This window comes from Danio rerio, chromosome 3 (assembly GCF_052040795.2).
Source record: "Danio rerio strain M-AB ecotype USA chromosome 3, GRCz13ab, whole genome shotgun sequence".
Lineage (NCBI taxonomy): Eukaryota > Metazoa > Chordata > Actinopteri > Cypriniformes > Danionidae > Danio > Danio rerio.
In genome coordinates this window covers 56,796,875-56,818,772 of record NC_141023.1, presented here as the reverse complement: position 1 = coordinate 56,818,772, position 21,898 = coordinate 56,796,875, and the positions used below count along the sequence as shown (strand labels likewise).

The window sequence follows — 21,898 nt, the reverse complement described above, 5'->3', positions numbered from 1 at the left end:
TTGGTGAATGTGATGTGGTCTCTGCCTCATTGTCCCCTCTCTTTCTACAGGATTGCTCTGCGTGGATACACACAGGCCGTGCGAAAATGGAGGAATGTGCATTGATTCAAGATGCTTGTAAGCACAGAGCTGTCATTTTTATTGCAAATACACTTTTATTTGTTTACATCAATCTCACATGTGTTTGCTGAAATCACCTGCTTCTTGACGCTTTATATTCTCAGTGGTGTGTTCCACACTGTTAGTACTTGTTAACTGGATGACTACTGCTGTTATTCAGTCTTGGTTATCAGTTCTACATAGAGATTTAATAACTTTTTCACTATGTGCGAAACGGGAATGGAGTGGCAAACCACAGAGAAATGTTTTAATGTCATGCAGAAGATCTTATGCATTTTGAAAAGTGTTTTAGTATAAAAATCTGAATCATTAAGCAGATTCAGCGACTCATAGTTCACCCGAGGTGACCATATATTTTTGTGCTAACAATAAATGCTTTGAGCCACACTATAACAGCCCATAAGATTTCACCTAAAATGTTTGACTGGGCTTCTTATGGTAAATTTATGTGCTCTTTTGCTCAAATCGTGTGGTGTTCAGAATACATAGCGTTCCTTCACACAGGCTTTGTCTTTGTTTATGCTAATACAAAGTGATTGTTATCACATGAAAGCCTGGGGCTGTTGTTTTATGTTTCCCGCCTGATTTGGAAAATTGTGTCTGTGCACTCTAGCTTTCATTCATGGTGATTAGTGTTTTTTTTTTTTTCCCAAGAGGCACTGATACGTGGGAACCACTCTCTGTGGTTATACGTGATGGCCAAATCAGTAGCATTATAAAAACTAAACACAGTCATTTTATTTTTCAATGGCTGTTTAAGGCAGTTATTTCGATTATTATTATTATAAATATTTATTAAAAAATATTTCAATTACTAATACTTACTTATATGCAATCAATACTGCTTCACTTAACAAACATATTTTAAAACCTATTAAAACTGCCCCAGAGCACTGTTAGTGTTTTCTCTAAGAAAACCCTTTTATAATTTACACAACTTGCACTAATTTAGTTATTTACACATATTTAAGTTGCTCTTTTTGCCCTATACAATGTAAAACCCAAAAAACTCAAGGTAACTTAATATAACTCAAACCATTTGAGAAAACCAATTGAAACAAATCGTTTAAGTTCAAAAACTAATCCTAATGAGTACTGTGAACTTAATCTATTTGAGTAAATGAAGCAATTTGAGCACAGTAAAAGCCAGTAAATAAAGAGAACTCAAACCAACTGAGTACTTTTAAACCCAAGTTAAGGCAACTCAAACAGTTTCAGGAAACCCACTGCTACAAACCATGAGTTAAAAAACTAATCTGAGTACTGTGAACTTGCTCCATGTAAGTTAAAGTGATCAGGTATTTAATTAACTCATTACCTTCAACGCTGAGTTCAAAACTCCTTTTAAATAAGTAGAATTGTCTTTCAGTAAATTTTGAGTTAACTACTCTCATTTCATTGATAAAGTTGACTGTTGTTGGGTTTTACGGTGTAGCAATAATTTACCTAATTAAATTGCCTTCCTATTAACTAAAGAATGTCATACCCAGGGCAAGACATTTTTACCTGCTCACTGACCAGGTATCCTGGATAAAGCCCTGTTGAACTTTAACCTGAAACTGTAATGCAAACTCACACCACAGGAAACGGTGGTTTGTTATGGGGTGAAAACAGGGAATTAAGTCCTAACTGATTGATGATTTTTGAAGCAAACTGAAGCTCTTTTGTGGAAGGGCACAGATAAAAGACGTTAACTTGATTCCTGTAAGTTGGAGTGTAAATATAATTCCTCATAAAAACCAAGGATTTAGACATCAAGGTGGTACCGCAATTCCTTGTGTGTCAGTATAACATTATTTAATCATTACCCAGCACACCTCAAGCCAGATTATAAACCCAATGTGTTAGTAAATGTGTAACCATAGTAAAAATTGCTTTGCTCTATCTGTTTGTCTCATTCCAGAGGGTTAATTTGAATATTTTTTGTTGACAGAATGCTATTTAGATTAGTTTTAAGATTTTAATGTTGTTATATGGGTGTAGAAACAGCTCCGGTCTGTTGTGTAAGTGAAAAATATATATATTTTAAAAAGAGAGGAAAGTAAATACCACATAACACTGTAATATAACCATCTGGAATGGCCAGTCACAAGAGAGTGGTCTGACCAGTCTTTGAGCTATGGGGACAGTAGACCCACTCCAGCTCCCTCCCTAGAGATTCTGATGAAACCAGAGATCCAAAACTACAGAAAGGAACCTTTATTCCTCCAGATACCAACCTGTAACCCAGCACCACTAGAGAGACCAGAGAGAGTAGAAGGAGGAGGACTAGAAAAGAAAGGGTATATAAGAGTGGATAATGGCACCTTTAGCAAACAAAGGTTGAACTAGACGTAGTAAGGAGTACTGGTTTGACGTCACAATTTCACAAGAACAGCTCTGAGATTTTTAGGCAATCTGGTCTCTGAGAAAAAGATTTGCAAAAAGTCTTCACCTGTTCATCCCAATTACACGTTTTCCTTCCTTACAGTTAGACCTACTGTGCCTGGAGGAAGTTAACTGTCCTATTTAGCGTAGTATCATTGCAAGAAAGATCTCTAGTGACTGTAATATCATGCCAATATGCCCCTTAGGACTGTAACTGTTACCAGCTCAGTTATTAGCCTGTTGTGTTGACTGTTGCTTAACTTGTACCATGGTCTGGTTGCGTTATATCCCAAGCCCCAGTTCTTGTTTGGCTCAAATGTCATGTCATGGTCTCCTGCGCTGAGAGCTTCAGTGGCTGGTGCGGCCAGGACAGATTACAGAAGTAATCCCTCTCTAACTCTCTCTACTGAGTGCTTCTTCACAATGGGCCACAATCCAATCCTTCTTGGGCAACTTTCATGACCTGGCACAGCATTAATGTGGAATATTCAAACAACCCGTTTGGTTCCCTTACTGTGGCACAGGTTGTTTAACCATATCTGACAAACCCTGTGATGGGTTTATTATGTCAAACTTACACTGCAATTGTGACACCAAGGAAGTTGGAATACCCAAGGATATACAGCCAATACTGCTGTGTATCAGCCTATTCAATTCTGGACTGGTGCTATATGAATCCCTCTTCAATAGCAAAAGCAAGTCATAGAGAGGAGCAGTGCACTTGTTGTGAGGAGTCCAGGAATGTCACTCTAGGTGAAGAGTCAGGAAACTCTGTTAAAGTGTCATCATGCCTCTGATGTCATCCCCCCAGCATGGTGAGCATGCAAGCAAGTGCAGCCACGGTGTGGGATAAAGTCTCGTCTGAGGCAAAGAGATAATTAGGCAGATTGTGAGAGTGTCATTCAGAGAGGGTCCAGCTGGAAGAATAAGGCAGGGGTAGGGATATGTGTTGGGGAGAGGGGGTGTGGAGGGACAGCTGGTGGATGTTGTGATGGTAATCCAGTGAAGTCAGACTCTTACAAAGGGGGAGCGGAGGGCCAGGTGCTGCCATTGAGCGGCCTGCCGCCCCATGCCGAGACAGACAGGCCTATGGAGGAGAGGAGCCGGCGGCCCACGGGTCTCCTAACACATGCTCTCACGCACGCAGCGAAGTGATATGGCGTTTCTCTGTTGTCCCTACAAGCCCAGGACAATGTCAATTTCTGAGAGCAAGCATTGGAAATGATCATGTGTAGCAGATATGACAACAAATAGAAGCCTTTATGTTTACACTTTCCCACTCAGCTGTTCAGAAAGGAAGAGGATACAGTGGTGCTGTGTTCATTATTTATGGTGTCACCTTGACCCTACTAGCAAAGTGTGTCTATAAATTGTGAGTGTTTAGTGACCCATGGAAGTTCTCTGCCTCTTAAGAAATGATGTATGAAGACATGAAGCGGTCTCTGCTTTCGTCACCTAAAAACTGTATTTACATAGAATAGTTAAGATTGACAAAGGAAAGAAAATAATTTAGCAGTGTACATCCAAAATGTACTTTATGGATCATGTATCGTTATGGTTGCGCATATTGTAAGAGATGGAACACTGTTTTGCACTGAGGAGTTTAGCTCTGTTGTTTTCCTTTAATATATTGCAGATATCGCGGAATTCCTTTGTAAGATTCCTTCTCTGCCACCACTGAACGGTCTGCTGTCTTTACCTCCTGTCTTTTCAGGACTCTGGAGAATCAATGAATGTTTTGAGGAACTTATGTTTTAGGTGAGGTTTACTGGGTGAATTGAGACATCCACCTGTAGGTATGCAGATTGTGTGGAGAACCCTATCCTAGGCATTTAATGGGACTGGAGAGCTGTTGGGGTGTAATTGAATTTGACAGTATGGTGAATGGAGTGACGATGGGCTGTAGTGTGATGCTGCAAGCAGGGAGTCCAAGTTCCCAGGCTCTGTCACAGGAAGTGCTGACTCCTGACCCCTCTACTCTCCTCACATCCTGTCTATCAAGACAGCTGAGGAAATCTTATGCTTTTACCCTCTCTCATCTTCCGACTCCTTTTGTGACCCATCAAATATCCCAGCATCATAAATAAAACACTTTTAGTGTCTGTGAGATTCACTTAATGGGGTCCATGGAGACAAAGCCCACCATTAACAAGTTCTTGATTCCAACCTTTGCTAATCACTTTGATTTAATTAAGTTTAATATGATCACATACTCGTATACCGTACTGCAAGTCTCCAGCTTTAATAATCTAAGGAGGAATGCTATGGTTTCTTTTGCTATTTACTGCTAAAGGGCAAGATAAGAGCAAAGACCGGAGTAGTTTATTGGTGACAGAGCTCTAGATAAGAGGCTTTCTTTGGCCTCTACCTGAGTGCTCTCTTTCAACTCTTATCAGGCTCTCTGGTGCTCTGTTTTCTGATCACAGTCACATTAAAAATTCCTAAGTGTTTCTAAATTTGACGTAGACAATTTAAAGTTTCATTTTATTTGCATGTTTTGTGATTTATGTGATAATAGGATTGTCAAAACTACTAACTTCTATACCAATTGGATCTAAAATATAAAATATACGATGATACAAGCATGTCCTGCTTGCATATTGAGCACTATTAAGTGGATTTTTGTGCGATTATGTTAACTTGCTCAAAAGAAAAATCTATAATTGGCTACAATGATCATTGCTTCATTCTTTACCAAGTGCAAACACGGATGTGTGAATGAATGATCATTGGAGCCAATCACAGTTATATCTGTTGAACACTTCCATGCAACTTTTAAAAATGTACATTTCAGTGTAGACTACTACTGAATACTAGTTGGCAGATTTCGAAGGAAGGTTTTTATGCCATAAAACTAGTCCAATTTTAAATTTCCAGTGAGATTTCCCAATCCACAAACACGTTATGCCTAGAAGTTATTTTTTGAATTATGTAGAGTTTTAGTTTACAGCTGTGAAAAACAAAGCTTTTTCAGTATATTTTTTTAATCATGTTAGTGTAGCAGAATCAATAGGAAAAGACTGTTTCTTTTGGAGTTCCAAGAGATCTGGATTGGTTTAGGTCCTGTGCTGGGCTTTTGTGGTGAAGAACATTGAAGAATGCTTTGAAAAACCTCAAGGCTGGGGTTCTTGCAGTGCAGTTATTGTTGGCTTTTTTCATTTTCATTTCTCTACACAAAAATAGTTTAAAATGTATCTAATTGTTAATCCTATTTGGCCCTTTGGTGGTTTAACGTTTAGACCTTAAAAGGAAATTTTAATGTTTTAGTCTTCCAGTTAGTCTAATGTGGTTGATGCAACACAGTGGGCCAGTGAGTTAGCTAAAGAAGATAAACTCTACATAACTACTGTTTACAAATTTCCATAGGTCCTTATTTGTTTACATTAGGCAAAATTCACACTATCCACAAAAAAAAAAATATATCCCCAAATCTATATTTTCAAAACAGATTAAATGTGCCTAAGTCTGAAATTATTACCAACGATTATAGAGTGTTTATCTTCAAGTCTGGAAGATTCAGTTCCTGTGAAAGTTTTATCCTCACAAACCCCCTCTTACTCAGCTCTCGTCTCAGCCATGGGTTACTGTTGCCAGGCTACAGCAGAGGCCTGTTGGTTCGTTTGAGCGCAGGCCTGAAAGCCTGCTTGTTTGGGCCACTGCTCCCCCGTCCTCAAACAATAGGGTTCTGACTACTTTAGCTCTTTTATTTGGCCCACAAAATGCTCCCCTACCCCCACTTTGGTTCCTCTTTGAGAAGATGGGGACCTGGGAGGGGGTAGTTGGGGGAGGGGTACAGGCTCTAGTTGGCAGTGTGGTGTCAGTATGGGTTCTTCACAATGGAATGGAGCGGCTGTATGCCAGACCCTTCCACAGACAATTTTTTTTTCTTTGGGGACTTTTGGAATTTTGATAGCCTGGAAGTAGCTTCAAACCTAAGATATCTTTTGTTTTCAAAGCAAACAAACAGGGTTTAGTTTCAGTGACCTATCCTCAGCTCACTCTAACTTCCTACTAAAGGACAAAGTTATGAAATGCATTGTTATTGTCTTTTACCTGAGTGTGGGAAGGAGGGCTTCAAGTAATAGGGATATTGGAATCCTGTTGGGAACTCCAATGTTTGGTGCTTCCTGGACCATGACTGACCAGATGAAGCTCTTTAAGCGAGATGCTCTGTGTTTTACTTCTCGTTCACAGGCGACCTTAGACTGCTAGATGATTGTATGGTATTGTGCTAAAGAAAATAGTGTCAGGTGACACTGCCATAATGACTTTGAGATCAGGAAACACGGTGTTGGGTTTCAAAAACGAGCAGAGATGTCGAGCTTTACAAACATTAATCATTCTAACAGCACCCAAAAAACCCGTGTACATGAATATCTGTTTCACAAGGTCTAAGACTCTCATGTCCCATGAAATTCTTTTTTATGTGGTTTGTGGATGCACCTATACAGCTTTTATTTTTTGAAAGAAACACTATCCATTGTTTTTTTTTTATATATATATAAATCTGATGTCTTTTCTTGTTTCTCAGCTACCTAAGGGAGGAATATACTTGTGAGTCAAACTGCGTGATTGAGTGTGCATGTGAGGTATTTGTGGTGGAGTTTGACTGCATCAGTGCCCTGAGTTGTTTGTCTTTCTCTCAGTTAGGAGTCACTGCTTAATTGTCAACCTGTCCAGCTGCATCATTAACCTACTTCCAACATCATCAGGGACAAAGTGCTGTGAATTTGCTACCATACATGTGCATGTGATCTAACAGCCTGGAGTGTGTGTGTTTGTGTGTGTACGCACATCTGTTTTGAGGTTTACAGACAGAATAGTGCCATTGTTTTGGGTATAATCCTTTAAAGAAGCAGAGCGAAGGCAGACAGCCAAAGATGTGCAGACTGATTTGAACAGTTGTGTGGTGCTATTTGCAGCTGGCATGAGCCATCAGTGGTGTTGTGACATTGGAGGATTATTGTCTCTACCTTCTTCCTATCTCACCCTTGTATATTCTGACATTTAGGGGCCAGGGGTCAAGTCTTGGTACATGTGTACATGTAAATGGTGAGAAACATCCCAGAAATGGCTAAGAAATCTCCATTCATATGACATTCAAAATTGCCCAAATTCTTCTTTGTTGCACATCCTTGCTCACAGTTAAGTTCCTACCAGGATGAAGACCTTGTACAATAAGTTCACTCTAAAAGCTCTGATAAAGTTCTTAGCTGTGTGTTTTTGGATAGGCACAGCCAAGACCCAGACAAAAGAATGTGTGTTTTGGCTACAGAACACTGCGAGGACAAATATTTTAACCCCCCCTGCTGCTACTTGACCAATTTCTACACATTCACACACACTTTAACCAAGGTTTTCATGATGCAATAAGTAAGACGCTCCAGCATGGATACACAGATAGAGAGAGAGAGAGAGAGAGAGAGAGAGAGAGTGAGAAAGAGGTGGAGTGCATTCCAAAACTCATACACATGCACGTTATCATGTTTTGCAGGCCAGAGGCTCCCTTTCTTTGTGTTTGGAAATAGTTCTTGTCAACACATCCACAATTCCTCATAGTCGAGTAAGTTTAAAATCCCACAAGCAGTTCAGCAGTGATTCAGCAGACCATTGAGGTCCATCAAAACAACTTTTAACTGTTTGTGAACTATAAAGGTTTGTTTTTGTTACATAGTTCTGGTTACCCCAGAATCTGAGCAGTTTAGTACACATTCACTCTCTCTGGCATTTACATTGTTTCCTAAAGTCAAAGACAGGCAAACAACAAATTGTAAAGTAATCTACGTCTCTGGTGTTTAAAGGCCCATTGCCGAGAATGTGCACTTTTATAAGGGGTTTGAGTGTCAGACTGCATGCTAGTTGAACCTTGATGCAGGTCTCCTCCCTGTCTCCTCAAAACTCTTTAAATTGCCGCAACTCCCAGTTAATTTTTTTTTCAGTGACCCTAAAGATTCCAGACATAGTTAATTTGCCTCTAAATAAACCCAGCCAAGCCATGACAAATAGCCAAGGGGATGAAGGGTAGGGGGTGATTGGTGGGGTGTCAGGCTTGCTCGGTCGTCTGTGAGGTTGCCGCAGCAACAGGGATCTGGGATTCAGAAAGAGTGCGAATGTTTTCAGAGCAGAAGACCAGGGATTACAGGAAATATGACATGACATGACTCTCCGTACCGGACTCTTCCCCCATCCCACTCACCGAAAGACATTCTCTCCCTAACAGACGCCCCCCGAAGCCCCTCCCCAACACACACACACTACACTGGCTGACATTATCATCACAATCAGACTGCTGACCTCTGACATTTGACCTCTCAGCATGTGAAGGGTTCATAAGGAAAAGCAGTGTGCAGCAATGGGGGCTTCTGGAGATGGAGGAGTAGCCCTTAGTATTCATTAGGAATTCTTTCTTATAGCTGATCTGTTTCTTCCTTGAGCAAAACTATCTAGAAACTTACAGCCTAATGCCATTTTTTACGTATTCATCGATGTTGAGAAAATAATAATAACAGGCATAAGATGTAACTCCCTCAATTTGGTCCAGTTGGGCTTTTTCAGTTCAGATTAAAGCCTGATTTATACTGTTTCAGTTTTGTGACCGGCGTAACCCACGGCGCATGCAACGGGCGTGGCTGTGCATTTATACTTCTGCGCGCTGTCTCTGTCGGTCTGCATTAACACTTCTGAAACACTAGTGGGCAGTGAGGTGTTAATGTTCCTCTGTGTCGAGTTTCTTCTCTGCTTTTTTGCTTTTCCTGAACACTTCCGGGATGTACAAGTGGCTCGAACTCGTTCATTTTGAGGCAGGAACCGGCGGACGTGCAACAACTTTAACTATGAGGTGAACACAAAACAAAACTTTCCATCCAGAGCTCCTTCACAGGACTCCACACTTGTAAACAATCGCTCGCGCCATTCGCGCAGCTTTCAGTCCCGCCCAGACTCGTCAGCGATACCAAGCCGACCAATCACAGAGCTTACGCTACGCGTCGTTGCGACGTGTAGTTACAATTTTTGAGAGGTGCACGTCAGTGGCGGCGATGGCCACGGCAAAGGGCTATGCGTCAGCGTCGTAGCATACGCCGGCTTTGACGCAGAAGTATAAATCAGCCTTAAGGCTTGAAAAAACAACCATGACCTGACAAACACTTGTGTAGTTAACTGTAATGTCATGATGTATTTCAGGCATAACCAATGAACAAAGTAAGGATTTCTTTTATTCTTCTTCAGCTTTAGCCATTTAATTTTATCCTTTAGTATGAAACATTGAACTCTTTAATCATAAGACTTGTAACAGCATAAGGCTGTAAGCTTAAGGTCGGCTCCCTTATAACTGCTTTTTTTGGTTGAAGTTTGATTTCCATGATGAAATTACTGCTAATTAAAATGTCTGTAGGCGTGTCTACCAAACGTCAGAACTCTGTGAAATGATCTCTTGTCTTTATGGGTACAAGTGCAGATGTCACGACAGTACCTGACGTTTGGTGGTTGGAATGTACTGTAAAGCATTTTGCTTGTAATACAGCAAACTGTCCGAAACTGCCCCCCCTATAGGCCAACTCTTCTTTGAAGCCACCCTCTGAGGTCAGAGAGAAACTGCTTCAAATAAGTGTGGGGGAGGAGATGCCAGCCACAAAAGAGGCAAAAAAACAAAGGGACAGATAGCTCAGTGTAAAAACTGGTCATCCTGTAACAGAAAGAGGAGGAAAAGCCATTGTTGTCTCTGCCCAGGGGTTGTTTTACAGTGAAAAGAGAGAGAGGGCCTGAGGGGGACACAGAGAGAACAAACCATCCTAGTGCTTGTCATCAGCTTCAAACGGTCTATTTGATGTGGGAGTTCATCCTGTGGCAGGGCTCCCTGTGTGGGTGTAGGGTTACCCAACACACACTGGATTCTTAAGCCTAGCTTGCTAAAGGCCCCAGAGCCCATGAGAGAGAACCTTTTTTAAAGAAAAAAAGTTGTTTATTTTATCTTACCTGTTCAGTTTCAGGTCCCACTCAATTGTCCATCAAGATAACCTTCCTGTACTGAAAGGCATATAACAAGAGCAGAAAAAAACTGTATTCAGCTGCCACAAAGTGTCTTGACCAGCATATCATGCCTATGGTTTGTTGTCTTCTGTCTTTTGAGTGGTCTCCATTGTGAAGGTAACTCTCTATACAGATTGCAAAGTCTCATGGGTGAATACCGGTAGTTGTGTTATTCACAACCATGTTTTACTACTGAATGCAGAGAAGAAATAGAACAAAATCTGTAATGATCCTACAATGCAATGTGTTATAAAGAAAAGCATGATATCCAGAGCATGAAAAAAGTGTGCTTTGCTGTTAAAGTCAAGACAGGCATATGCAACGGCTGGTAAAAGACGTGAAATCTTTTTTTTCTGTCTGTGTTTGTATTCACCTATTTTTTACCCTCATTTATTCATTCATTTTATTTTCGACTTAGTCCCTTTATTTATCTGGGATCATCACAGCAGAATGAATCGACAACTTATCCAGCACGTTTCACACAGCGGATGCCCTTCCAGCTGCAACCCATCAATGGGGAACACTTTGTTAACCTCATTTTATAATAATCATAGTATGTTTGTTAAGTGTTCTGTGCATGGATTAAGTGAGAACCCTGAACTAAATTGTTGATAAAAGTTCATATAATTGCTAAAATACTTCAACACTCATGTTCTAAATTTGTGCATTTTGATAGATGCCGGCCTGGTTATATTGGTTCGCTCTGTCAGCATCTGGATCCCTGTCACCGTTCGCCTTGTCTAAATGCAGCAGCTTGCAAGAGCCAAGTGGCGAATTCAATCCCTCAGTACACCTGTGTGTGTCAGCGAGGCTTTAGAGGTAAGCTTAGTGAAGCCTTCACGCCTTCGTGGTAAATTTTAAGGAAATTATAGCAGGTTTGTTGATGTTTCTTCTCTTTACAGGTCAGGATTGTTCTCTCGTTGATGCGTGTGCCACAAGTCCTTGTGCCAATGGTGCTCGTTGTACCAATTGGAATAATCACTACAACTGCTCATGCCCACCTGGGTATCAGGGAAAGAACTGTCGCAATGATATTGATGAGTGCCGCAAACCCGGAAAGTGTCTTAATGGTGGCATCTGCATGAATACACATGGCTCATTTCGCTGTGAGTGCCTTACAGGGTACAGCGGGCGCACATGCGAGGTGCCCACCCAGCCCTGTGCCCCATCACAATGTCTCAACGGCGGCACCTGCCATCAGACCGGTGACCACACCTACGAATGTGCTTGTTTGCCAGGTATGAACATACACTAACATTTTCATACTTATGCCATCTCTTTGATTTGGGATTTCCCTTTCCAGGCAGTGATATCTCACGCTTGCTATTAATAGCTCAGACTGAGCGAGAGAAGGATACACAGGAGAATGAGTAAGACAGTCGAAGTGTAGAAGACAGAAATTGAGTAGGCTGCTGGGCAGGAATTTATTTTATGGCCTTTTTGCTCCCCTCTGGGGAGCAAGCAGGAAATGTCTTTCGCTAGAGAGGAAGTCATTGAAACCGTGAGAGATTATAAAACAAGCAAACATGGCAGGGAGTATGGCCCTCTGGAGCAAAGCTCTGTCAGGTCCTGGCTTTACCGCTGTGGGAACCACCGTGAGAATATGTAAACACTCGACACCCACTGAACCTTTTTTACTGCTCACTTTACTCTCATCATCAATTTGTCATTGGTTATGGAGGAGGATTAACTACTGAAAGTTATGTGCTTTGAGGAACACATTAGACTTAATTTTTTTAATAACTTTTACCCCATTTTCTCCATCCAGGCTTCAGGGGACACAATTGTGAGGACAATGTTGATGACTGCCCTGGACACAAATGCATGAATAATGGGATCTGCGTCGATGGTGTCAACACATATAATTGCCAGTGCCCTCCTGAGTGGACAGGTAAATGTAAAACATGTTTCCCCGTTAAATTTAATGCTACTACACACGCTTTGTGTCAGCCTTTTTAATTTAATAAATTTCTATTTTTGGAGCTTTGGTGTTGCTGCCTTTGATGAATATTTAATTTGCACCTTTTGCATTTTTTTTTTTGGCTGAGCGCCCAGTTAAGAGAGATGTGCATGCTTTTGTACAGTTTTTCAACTTGTAAAATAACTTGACATCTCTTTTTCTTTCCTTAGGCCAGTACTGTGCTGAGGATGTCAACGAGTGTCTCATGCAGCCCAATGCTTGTCACAATGGTGGTACATGCTTTAACACTATTGGAGGGCACACCTGTGTATGCGTTAATGGCTGGACTGGGGATGACTGCAGTGAAAACATTGACGACTGTGCCACAGCTGTCTGCTTCAACGGGGCCACATGTCATGACCGTGTGGCCTCTTTTTTCTGCGAGTGCCCTGTGGGCAAAACTGGTACAACTTTCCTACTTATCCCTGTTTAGTTTAATATATTGTTTGTTGTTTTAAAATTCATTTAGTGATATTTGTCGATGTTTTTACAGGTTTACTCTGTCATCTGGATGATGCTTGTGTCAGTAACCCCTGTAATGAGGGTGCGGTATGTGACACTAACCCACTGAATGGCCGGGCAATCTGCACCTGCCCAGCTGGCTTTGTTGGTGGTGCCTGCAACCAAGACATGGATGAATGTTCCATTGGTAAGCATTCCACAATGTCGCCCCTTCTCATTGATTATTTCTGTCTTTCTCTCCTCTTTGTCTCTCTTGGTAAAGAGAAAGTGTTAACTTTCTCCACTGTCTCTTTGTCATGCCAGGTGCCAACCCCTGTGAGCATTTTGGGAAGTGTGTAAACACTGAAGGCTCGTTCCAGTGCCAGTGTGGACGGGGCTACACTGGCCCTCGCTGCGAGATTGATATCAACGAGTGTCTGTCCATGCCTTGCCAAAACGATGCCACCTGCCTGGACCGCATTGGCGAGTTCACATGCATCTGTATGCCTGGTACGTCAGTGCAACTGACCTTTTAGTTCACGTTAAATTTGCCTATAATCACTGTGGACTTGCAGACTTTGACCAAACAGATCTCCTTTGCAAAAGTTTTGAAGAGTAAGATTATGTAACTTACCACATAGTGGTCATTTGTGCAGGGGTATTTCAGTTGGAACAGACCAGTGACCAGCCACAGACCAGTGTTGTCCATGTGTCTTCAGCACACATGTTTGGTGAAAACCCTGCACTACATGCATCTTTAGATTTTTGGGGGAACCATACAAATCAGCGATGGGAGCGGGGTGTATTGGGCAATCTGGAAGAGAGGGGGAGGAGTGTGCAGTGAATTATAATGAGATCTTGAGTGGTGGGAATGAAGTGGAACAATGGGGCCCCTCTGTGCTCCGTTCCTCGCCCTTCGCACATAGAGAGAGCAAACTTTTTCCCAGCACTCTCATCCCCTCCCCCACTTCTGCTTGTACCCCTTTCATTTCCACAGACACCTCTTCTTCCCTACCCTCCTCATCATCGCCAGCTTGGCCTTGGCTCACGTGGAGGGGCCAATTCTTTCTGATTCTATGTCGCCGTCAGTGCTCTGGCCCCGGCCCACACTCTGTTTCACCTGAATGGGGCAACACAAGAGCAGCACTCTGCCGATTATAGAACATGTGTGATCTCAATGGAAAGATGACCACAGGGCATCCTGTGGACAGTAGGGTGTGGTGCTTCTAGTCAAAGCAGGGGCCCCAGTTTGCAAAGACAGAGCGATTCTCCATTTCCTCTGAGACATGAAGTTGCTGTAGGGTGCAGTGCGCAGAACATTAAGGGTGTATCTGTGGGCCCCTGTGTTGTGAGAAACTGCAGTCTGAGATTTGCATTCAGAGAGTTAGAATCCCGTTTCATTTTGGCTGTTTATTTTCCAGGCTATCAGGGGAAGTACTGTGAGGTGGACATTGATGAATGCGAGAGCAACCCCTGCGTAAATGATGGCATCTGTCGAGATATGGTCAACGGCTTCACCTGCACCTGTCAGCCAGGTATGAAACATGTAACTCATAACACGTATATAGCAAAGCTCATTTATGTTGCCGCTTAATAGACGATTTCGACTCATTGTAATATCAGGCTAAATCCATTATGTCCCTCTAGCTTGATAGAGTTTTGTGTAATTACTCATTAGAGTGAGGTCTCAAGCACTATGCAACTGCGTGCCTGAACAAAGACACCATTGTGGCCTCTCTACACAAGCACCCCTCCTCTTCCCAACTTGTCCATAGAGAAGGGACAGCAGTCTCACCCGTCTCACTCTGCATAGAGGTGTGGGGGGGAACAGCAGCCCTGCTAATGAGATTCTTTTCCATGTCCGCAATTTACATCTGGGGCAGACAACCCCACACCCCCCATTTAGCTATTGAGCCGGTAGCGTTTGTGCATGGAAAGGGGGAGGGCCATTGGCCTTGAAGAAAACAATTCTAGCATCTCCCCCTTCTAACCTTCTGCCCTAGGCATCAACATAGATCCCATCATAACACTGTTAATCAACACAACACCCTCTAAAGATGCAGGAATGAACACTTCTGTGGGACACCAGACTTTTTTTGTACTTACTAGCATATTTTCACAGACAGGGTTTAAGGCCTCCTGCAAGCTCAGTGCCTACACAAGTGCACATTTTTTCAGATAATGTAATTTAATTGATGGCAGAAATGTATGAAAAGCTAATTAACATCCAAAAATGGACAGTTAACATTCATTTGCTATAACATACAGATTGAGATGTATAGATTTTAGCTTTAAATAAAGCAAGGTGCAGATATCTTCTACTTGGCTAAGCCCTACTGCCCCTAAAGCTGAACCTAATGACCCAACCAGTGTGAGGAGCTCACCTCCGCTGCCTTAGACTGACCCCTAACCTCTATGTTTGCCTGTCCCAGGGTTTACTGGCACCATGTGTCAAATCGACATTGATGAGTGCGCCAGCACTCCTTGCCAGAATGGAGCCAAGTGCATTGACCGACCTAATGGATATGAATGCCGCTGTGCTGAAGGTAAGTTTATAAATCAATATATCAATGCAATTGTGTGTTTAAGGATCTATTTAAGAATCGAAAGCATCAAAAATGAATTGCATGATCTCAGAATCAGAGTCTTTACATTTGTATTATCGTATTCTGAGGCAGACTGTCGAGAAATCCCAGATCCCCCTCTTCTGCTGCCAATGTCACAGGGTCACCAATGCTGGCAGCTGCTGATGAGGGGGTTATGCTCGGTCATCACCCCGACATCTGTTCATCTGTAACCTACAATGCATACCCACACAGCACCGTATGGCACAACTAAAACTCCCAGCATTTACCTTCACAAAGTTGTACCTGTATGAATAGCTGGTTTCTGTTTTTTTATTTATTTATTTAATTAGCCCCAATGTGTATGGTACAATTTTGGGGTACAATACAGTACACACTGCATGTGCTGCTAGGCTTTTAGAAAGCACAGACATGCAGTTTGTGTATTGTCTGAAGCAGCCTGCTGTTTGGTATTCTCCGTGCTCCAGTTCCCCTCTGCTGAGCTGTCCCGTTAGCTGGGACGCAGGGTATTGTCCTGCTGCTTGATGGAACAAAAGCAGGTCTGTGAGGCCTGTGAAGGGCTCACTCTCTTTCTCTCTCACCGCTGCAGCCCAGCCCTGCGCTGCTACTCACAAGGCTAGTGCCTTGACAGCCTGTCGGCATGGAAACCACAGAAACAGTGCCTCCAAACTGTAGAACTTTTCAGAAAAGATAGAAAGAAGGAAACGGAGGTAGCAGACAGAAAGAGAGAGAAAAGAAAAAAACGAGAGAGACTGGGCATTTTAAGACCAAAAAAAGCTGGGGAAGGGGGGTCAGTTAAAGGGGTGCTGGATAAGAAGGATAAAGGTTGCAAGTGAAACTGAGGAAGTATTTACATCCCAGACAAAAACACAAATAAAGGGCACTGAATCACTCATGCACAGTTTGTGAGCAACAGTGGCTGTGAGCAGATGGTAGGAATATGTAAATACTATGAACAAGAATAATGAAGTTTCACATGGGCCACAGCAGGAAAATCTTTACAATCGGTGAAAAACCACAAATGCAATTTATAAATCTGTTAAATCTCTCTTCACACAACTATACTCAGCTCTTCAAATGTTGGGCTATCTTAGAATCACCTTTCTCTGCTTATTTGTTTTTACACATCTTTTCTTTGTCCTCAGGTTTTGAAGGAAGACTGTGTGAGAGCAACATTGATAATTGTAAGCCTGACCCATGCCACCATGGTACTTGCGTAGATGGCATTGCCAGTTATACTTGCAACTGTGAGCCTGGCTACACTGGCTATCGCTGCGAAAACCAGCTCAATGAGTGCCATAGCAACCCCTGCCAGAATGGTGGCAAATGTGTTGACCTTGTCAACAAATACATCTGCCAGTGTCAACATGGCACTTCAGGTGAGGAATTATGTATTACAGATTCATCTGCATTGGCTATATCATTTTTACACCATTTCTTAATAACACTGTTTGATTCCCACAAAGGTACCAACTGTGAAATCAACTTTGACGACTGTGCTAGCAACCCTTGTGACTACGGAATTTGCAAAGATGGCATAAATCGCTATGAGTGTGTCTGCAAACCTGGCTTTACCGGTGAGATGGGTGGAACACCCACCTTAATCATTTTAAACAATCACAAGAGTTGGCAAATTCACAAATGCAAAAGAGAAATCACATTTTGACCGTCCCTTCTTTTCAGGACCTCAATGTAAGGATGAGATAGATGAGTGCCAGTCGAATCCCTGTCGCAATGGAGGGACCTGTGTAGATGATGAGAATGGCTTCCACTGTCAGTGCCCTGAAGGGTTCCATGATCCCTACTGCTATTCACAAGTGGATGAGTGTGCCAGCAATCCATGTTTACATGGGACCTGCAGGGATGACCCTAATGGGTACAGCTCCATAACACATTTTAAAAAGCAGGAGAAAGAAAAAAAAAGGAACTTGTTTTCACTGTTACTCTTGTTTAAACTGCTCCTACAGCTATCGGTGTGACTGTGAGCCTGGATGGGTGGGTAAGAACTGTGACCTAGACCGAAACGACTGTTTGCCCAGCCCCTGCCAGAATGCAGGCACCTGCTTTGACCAGCTCAATGGTTTCACCTGCAAGTGTCGCCAAGGTTTTAGAGGTGAGATATAATTACAATAGTAACATGGGGTCCGTTCTTCGTACTTGGATTACTCAGTTAGCTGGATTTGGATATTGACGATTTGACACGATCCAGGATCGTTTTGTTCTTCAAAGTTGATCCGAGAGTTGTTGTCTTAGCAACAGTTCTGCTAGGTCAAACCTGATCGGGAGCAGGTTCATGTCATATAAACAGGATTAGATCGGCTTAGTTCAAGCAAATATAATACTGAAAGTATGTTCCGAATTCTGATATTTTCTTGCAGTAGTAGTTATACACAGTTATAGTCATTAATAAAATAAATAAAGTTATATTAATAAAACTTATGCAATCTGCACCCTTGAAATAAAAGTACAAAGATTGCCACCTGGTGGTGCAAAGAGAAAACTTACTGATATGAACTTTTTAGATCGCTGTAGTACAAATTGTGTATAATAGAAATGCACAATATGTGACTTTTTTTTAAAGCAATAATACATTTATGCAGTCATGAACATGTTTTGATAGTTAATATGCCAGTGATTTGATGCTTCACAAAAGTTGCAGACGCCTTTACCAATATGAAAATGCTTTTGTAAACAACCAGTTATTCTTTACACCAATTAAAAAATTGCTACTACAATAAAGAAAATCTTCTCTAAATGTAGAACTAAATACATTGATTTGCATTGAAATACATGATGAATACTCTTGACACATGATAGTGTAAAGCCTGCAGCTCACAAAAAATGTGGAAGGTTATTGCGTGTCATATTTAACAAGCCGTTTACTGCTAATTTGATGTAATTTTGCTCACATGGATAATTGAATATTAATCAGATGATGTCATTACGCTGCTGTGACGTCAGCCAATCGCTGCATTGCCGATCATGATTTCGAGGATCGATAGATCTGTCCTTCACAACACACGCAGCGATCTCAGATCAGTTTATCCAGACATTCTAATCTGATTCGCGAACTTGTTTGAAGAACCAAATTAGCGAGAGATCAGTTATCAAGATTAAAAGATCCAGGATCGGCCAAATCATCTTAGATCATTTAAGCGAGGTACGAAGAACGGACCCCTGGTCATTGTGCATATTACAATAATAAACAACAAAAATATATTACACACTATTCATCTAAGACTAACAGACAGTCTTGTGTTTTTGTTCAACCTGAAAAGAGTATGTTTCCCTAATTAAGATTTTAAAATTACCTGTTTGGTATAATCTGTTGAGTTCTGAGTAAATAGCTACATCCTTATAGTTGTTTTGCTTCCATCCCCAGGTAACTTATGTCAGGTGAACATCAATGAGTGTGCCTCCAGCCCCTGTCTAAATCAGGGCACCTGTGTGGATGGAGTTGCTAGTTTCACCTGTCTCTGTGAACCACCTTATAGTGGACCCACTTGTGCAGAACTGCTCACACCTTGCTCTCCCAACCCCTGTGCCAACCATGCTTCCTGCGTGCACACACCTGACTACCTAGGCTACCAGTGTAACTGCCAACCAGGCTGGCAAGGTAAGTTATTATATTCACATATTAGTTCATGTTCAAAAGAATTGGTTTGCCTTTAGTATGTCTAACTCTAAATGCCTTCCAAACCACAGGCCATTTGTGCAACAATGACATCAATGAATGCACCTCTAACCCGTGTAAGAACCGTGGGACTTGCACAAATACCCTTGGAGGCTATGTGTGCTCCTGCCGTGCTGGCTACACTGGACCCAATTGTGAAACTGATATCAATGACTGCTCGCCTAGTGAGTCTGATTTAAAACAAACCAAGCTTTTAATGTGGGTCATGCATATACAGCTTTCAAAGATAATACAGTTGCAGTGGTCTTATGTTGTTCTTACATTTTGCCAGACCCCTGTCTGAATGGTGGATCCTGTACTGATGGAGTAAACTCATTCCGCTGCAGTTGTCTGCCAGGCTTTACGGGGGCACGCTGTGCGACTGAGCTGAATGAATGTCAGAGTGTACCCTGCAAGAATGGTGGTACCTGCACTGATTATGTCAACAGCTATACTTGTACCTGTAAACCAGGCTTCACAGGCCTTCTGTGTGAGACCAACGTACCAGACTGCACTGAGAGGTAAGACTGTGGATTTAGTCCTAACATATAAAAGAAACACGGCAGCCAATTGTAGCTTTTAATCTTATCACCTATTTTTTTCAGCTCCTGTTTTAATGGGGGAACCTGCACTGATGGGATCAATGGTTTCAAATGCACCTGCCGCACAGGATTCACTGGAGATTACTGCCAGTATGAAGTTAACGAGTGTGACTCTCAGCCATGCCTCAATGGAGGAATTTGTCAAGATGCCATGGAGTCATATCGCTGCTCATGTCCAAAAGGCTACACTGGCCCACGTTGCCAGGTAATATTCTTTTATTATGTCATGACCAAAACATGCCTGGATAACAAAGCAAGCATTAAGATGAATCAAATATAAGTCAAAGTGGAATCAACACAATTATTTATATGAACATCATAGAGCTTCTTTTTCTCTCTGTTAGTATCCAGTTGATTGGTGCAGACCTTCTAACCCATGCAAGAATGGTGGTCGCTGCAGACAAAAAGATGCCTCCTTCACATGTGACTGTTTGGGTGGCTGGTCAGGTCGTTATTGTGATATCCCAGGAGTGTCCTGTGAAGTCGCAGCCAGACAAAGAGGTATATAAAATGGCATGTGATTGTTTAAACAGTTTCTCTGTGATCTTCTTGTCAACGGTCCACATACTCTCTCACATAGGCCGCCAGACAGATGAGCTTTGCCTTCACGGTGGACACTGTGTCAACACTGGCAACACGCACTACTGCAAATGTCCGGCAGACTACACAGGCAGTTACTGCGAGTCTCAGTTTGACCACTGTGAGGAAAAACCTTGCCTCAATGGCGCCACCTGCAGAAGCTACATGGGAGGATTTACTTGTGATGTAAGTAATCTTGCCACAGTTACTAATACCACATACCTTTTTTTATAATAGTATAATGACAAATTACCTACATAGTATGAAGTTCTGAAGACTGAAGAGTAGATGTTAAAATGGCATGTTTATTTCTCCAGTGTATGCCTGGTTATGAGGGAAACAACTGTGAGAGAGAGGTCAATGAGTGCCAGTCTCACCCATGTCAGAATGGAGGAACCTGCATCGACTTAGTGGGACATTACATCTGCTCCTGCCCTCCAGGAACACTGGGTAAATTTTTTTCAAATTTATAAAATGCAAAATAAAAATTAAATCAGAAGAGTTTTTACTTATCTGTTGTACTAGTATTTACAGGGTCCCCACGGGGTCTTAAAAAGTGTTAAAAAGTCTGGGGAAAAAAAAAAGAGAGAAAATTTTTTTGAAATTTATGGCTTTAAAAAGTCTTAAATTTGCTGTTCTTGGTCTTAAATATTTTTGCACAGGTCTTATTTTTGCGATGTCCAAGTAACGCTACATCTAAAGCTCATTTAAATTCTTTTTGTTGTTGTTGCTTTATTTGTTTTTAGTTCTTTATTTCACTAGTCCAATTGTAATTTGCGGTATTACAACTACAAAAAGGTCAACTTGCAATAGCCAATCAGCTTTCTGATATTAAACTCAGTGCGGGCAGCGAATGTGACATCATCGCTGTGTTTGCGGAAGTTTGCTTTGAGTGCGCGCGACATGATTTCGCCTGGCAGAGTATGCCGTTATTTCACTGACAAATGTCGCAAGCGCAGTTTTATAAGTCGGGAGCGCTTTAATACGAGAAAGCGAATCTCTGCTCACGCGCCGGTTTCCTTTAAAAAAAAAAACTAAAGCACTGGGTAGTTTGTTTTTAATACGCTTGTTGTGTTATCATAGCAACTATAGTATTACCACAACAGAGTAATTGAAGTACTTTACTGTACTTTACAAAACACTGTACAGCAGACACTAGTTCACTTTATTTAAGTGATAAAATGGGATTGATAGTGGAATTTATTTGAAGAGTGAATAGTACAGTAGGCTATAATATATATATATATATATATATATATATATATATATATATATATATATATATATATATAATATATATATATATATATATATATATATATATATATATATATATATATATATCTACCTAATCAAGCTTTTACCTATTTTCTATCACAGTTACATTTCTGCTTGCCAGAATGACCAATAATTATTGGCTAGAAATTGCAACAGCCATGGGAAAGGGAAAAGTTTTTGTAAAACTTTGGAAAAACCTGAGGGATAAGTTTGTTAAAACAACAAAAAAAGGCCCCCAAAAACATCTTCAATGATAATGATTATC

General features: G+C 41.5%; 2 protein-coding genes and 1 long non-coding RNA gene across 4 annotated transcripts in view; 1 reads left to right on the top strand and 2 right to left on the bottom strand.

Moving 5' to 3' along the window:
- Positions 1-21,898, bottom strand: part of LOC147846065 (uncharacterized) — a 700,063-nt gene that overhangs the window by 430,204 nt on the left and 247,961 nt on the right. The window lies entirely within an intron of this gene.
- The window catches only part of LOC147846067 (uncharacterized), a 125,804-nt gene that overhangs the window by 95,014 nt on the left and 8,892 nt on the right, over positions 1-21,898 (bottom strand). The window lies entirely within an intron of this gene.
- notch3 (notch receptor 3) overlaps positions 1-21,898 on the top strand; it is a 31,938-nt gene that overhangs the window by 1,722 nt on the left and 8,318 nt on the right. Inside the window, 20 exon segments of one of the 2 annotated variants that reach the window (NM_131549.2) lie at positions 51-117; positions 11,192-11,334; positions 11,418-11,753; positions 12,284-12,406; positions 12,646-12,879; positions 12,969-13,124; positions 13,241-13,426; positions 14,338-14,451; positions 15,349-15,462; positions 16,647-16,880; positions 16,968-17,078; positions 17,185-17,377; positions 17,469-17,614; positions 18,884-19,117; positions 19,207-19,359; positions 19,467-19,695; positions 19,780-19,981; positions 20,121-20,277; positions 20,357-20,541; positions 20,673-20,805. In NM_131549.2, the coding sequence (NP_571624.2) occupies positions 51-117; positions 11,192-11,334; positions 11,418-11,753; positions 12,284-12,406; positions 12,646-12,879; positions 12,969-13,124; positions 13,241-13,426; positions 14,338-14,451; positions 15,349-15,462; positions 16,647-16,880; positions 16,968-17,078; positions 17,185-17,377; positions 17,469-17,614; positions 18,884-19,117; positions 19,207-19,359; positions 19,467-19,695; positions 19,780-19,981; positions 20,121-20,277; positions 20,357-20,541; positions 20,673-20,805 (3,450 nt within the window). 2 annotated transcript variants of the gene reach the window in all.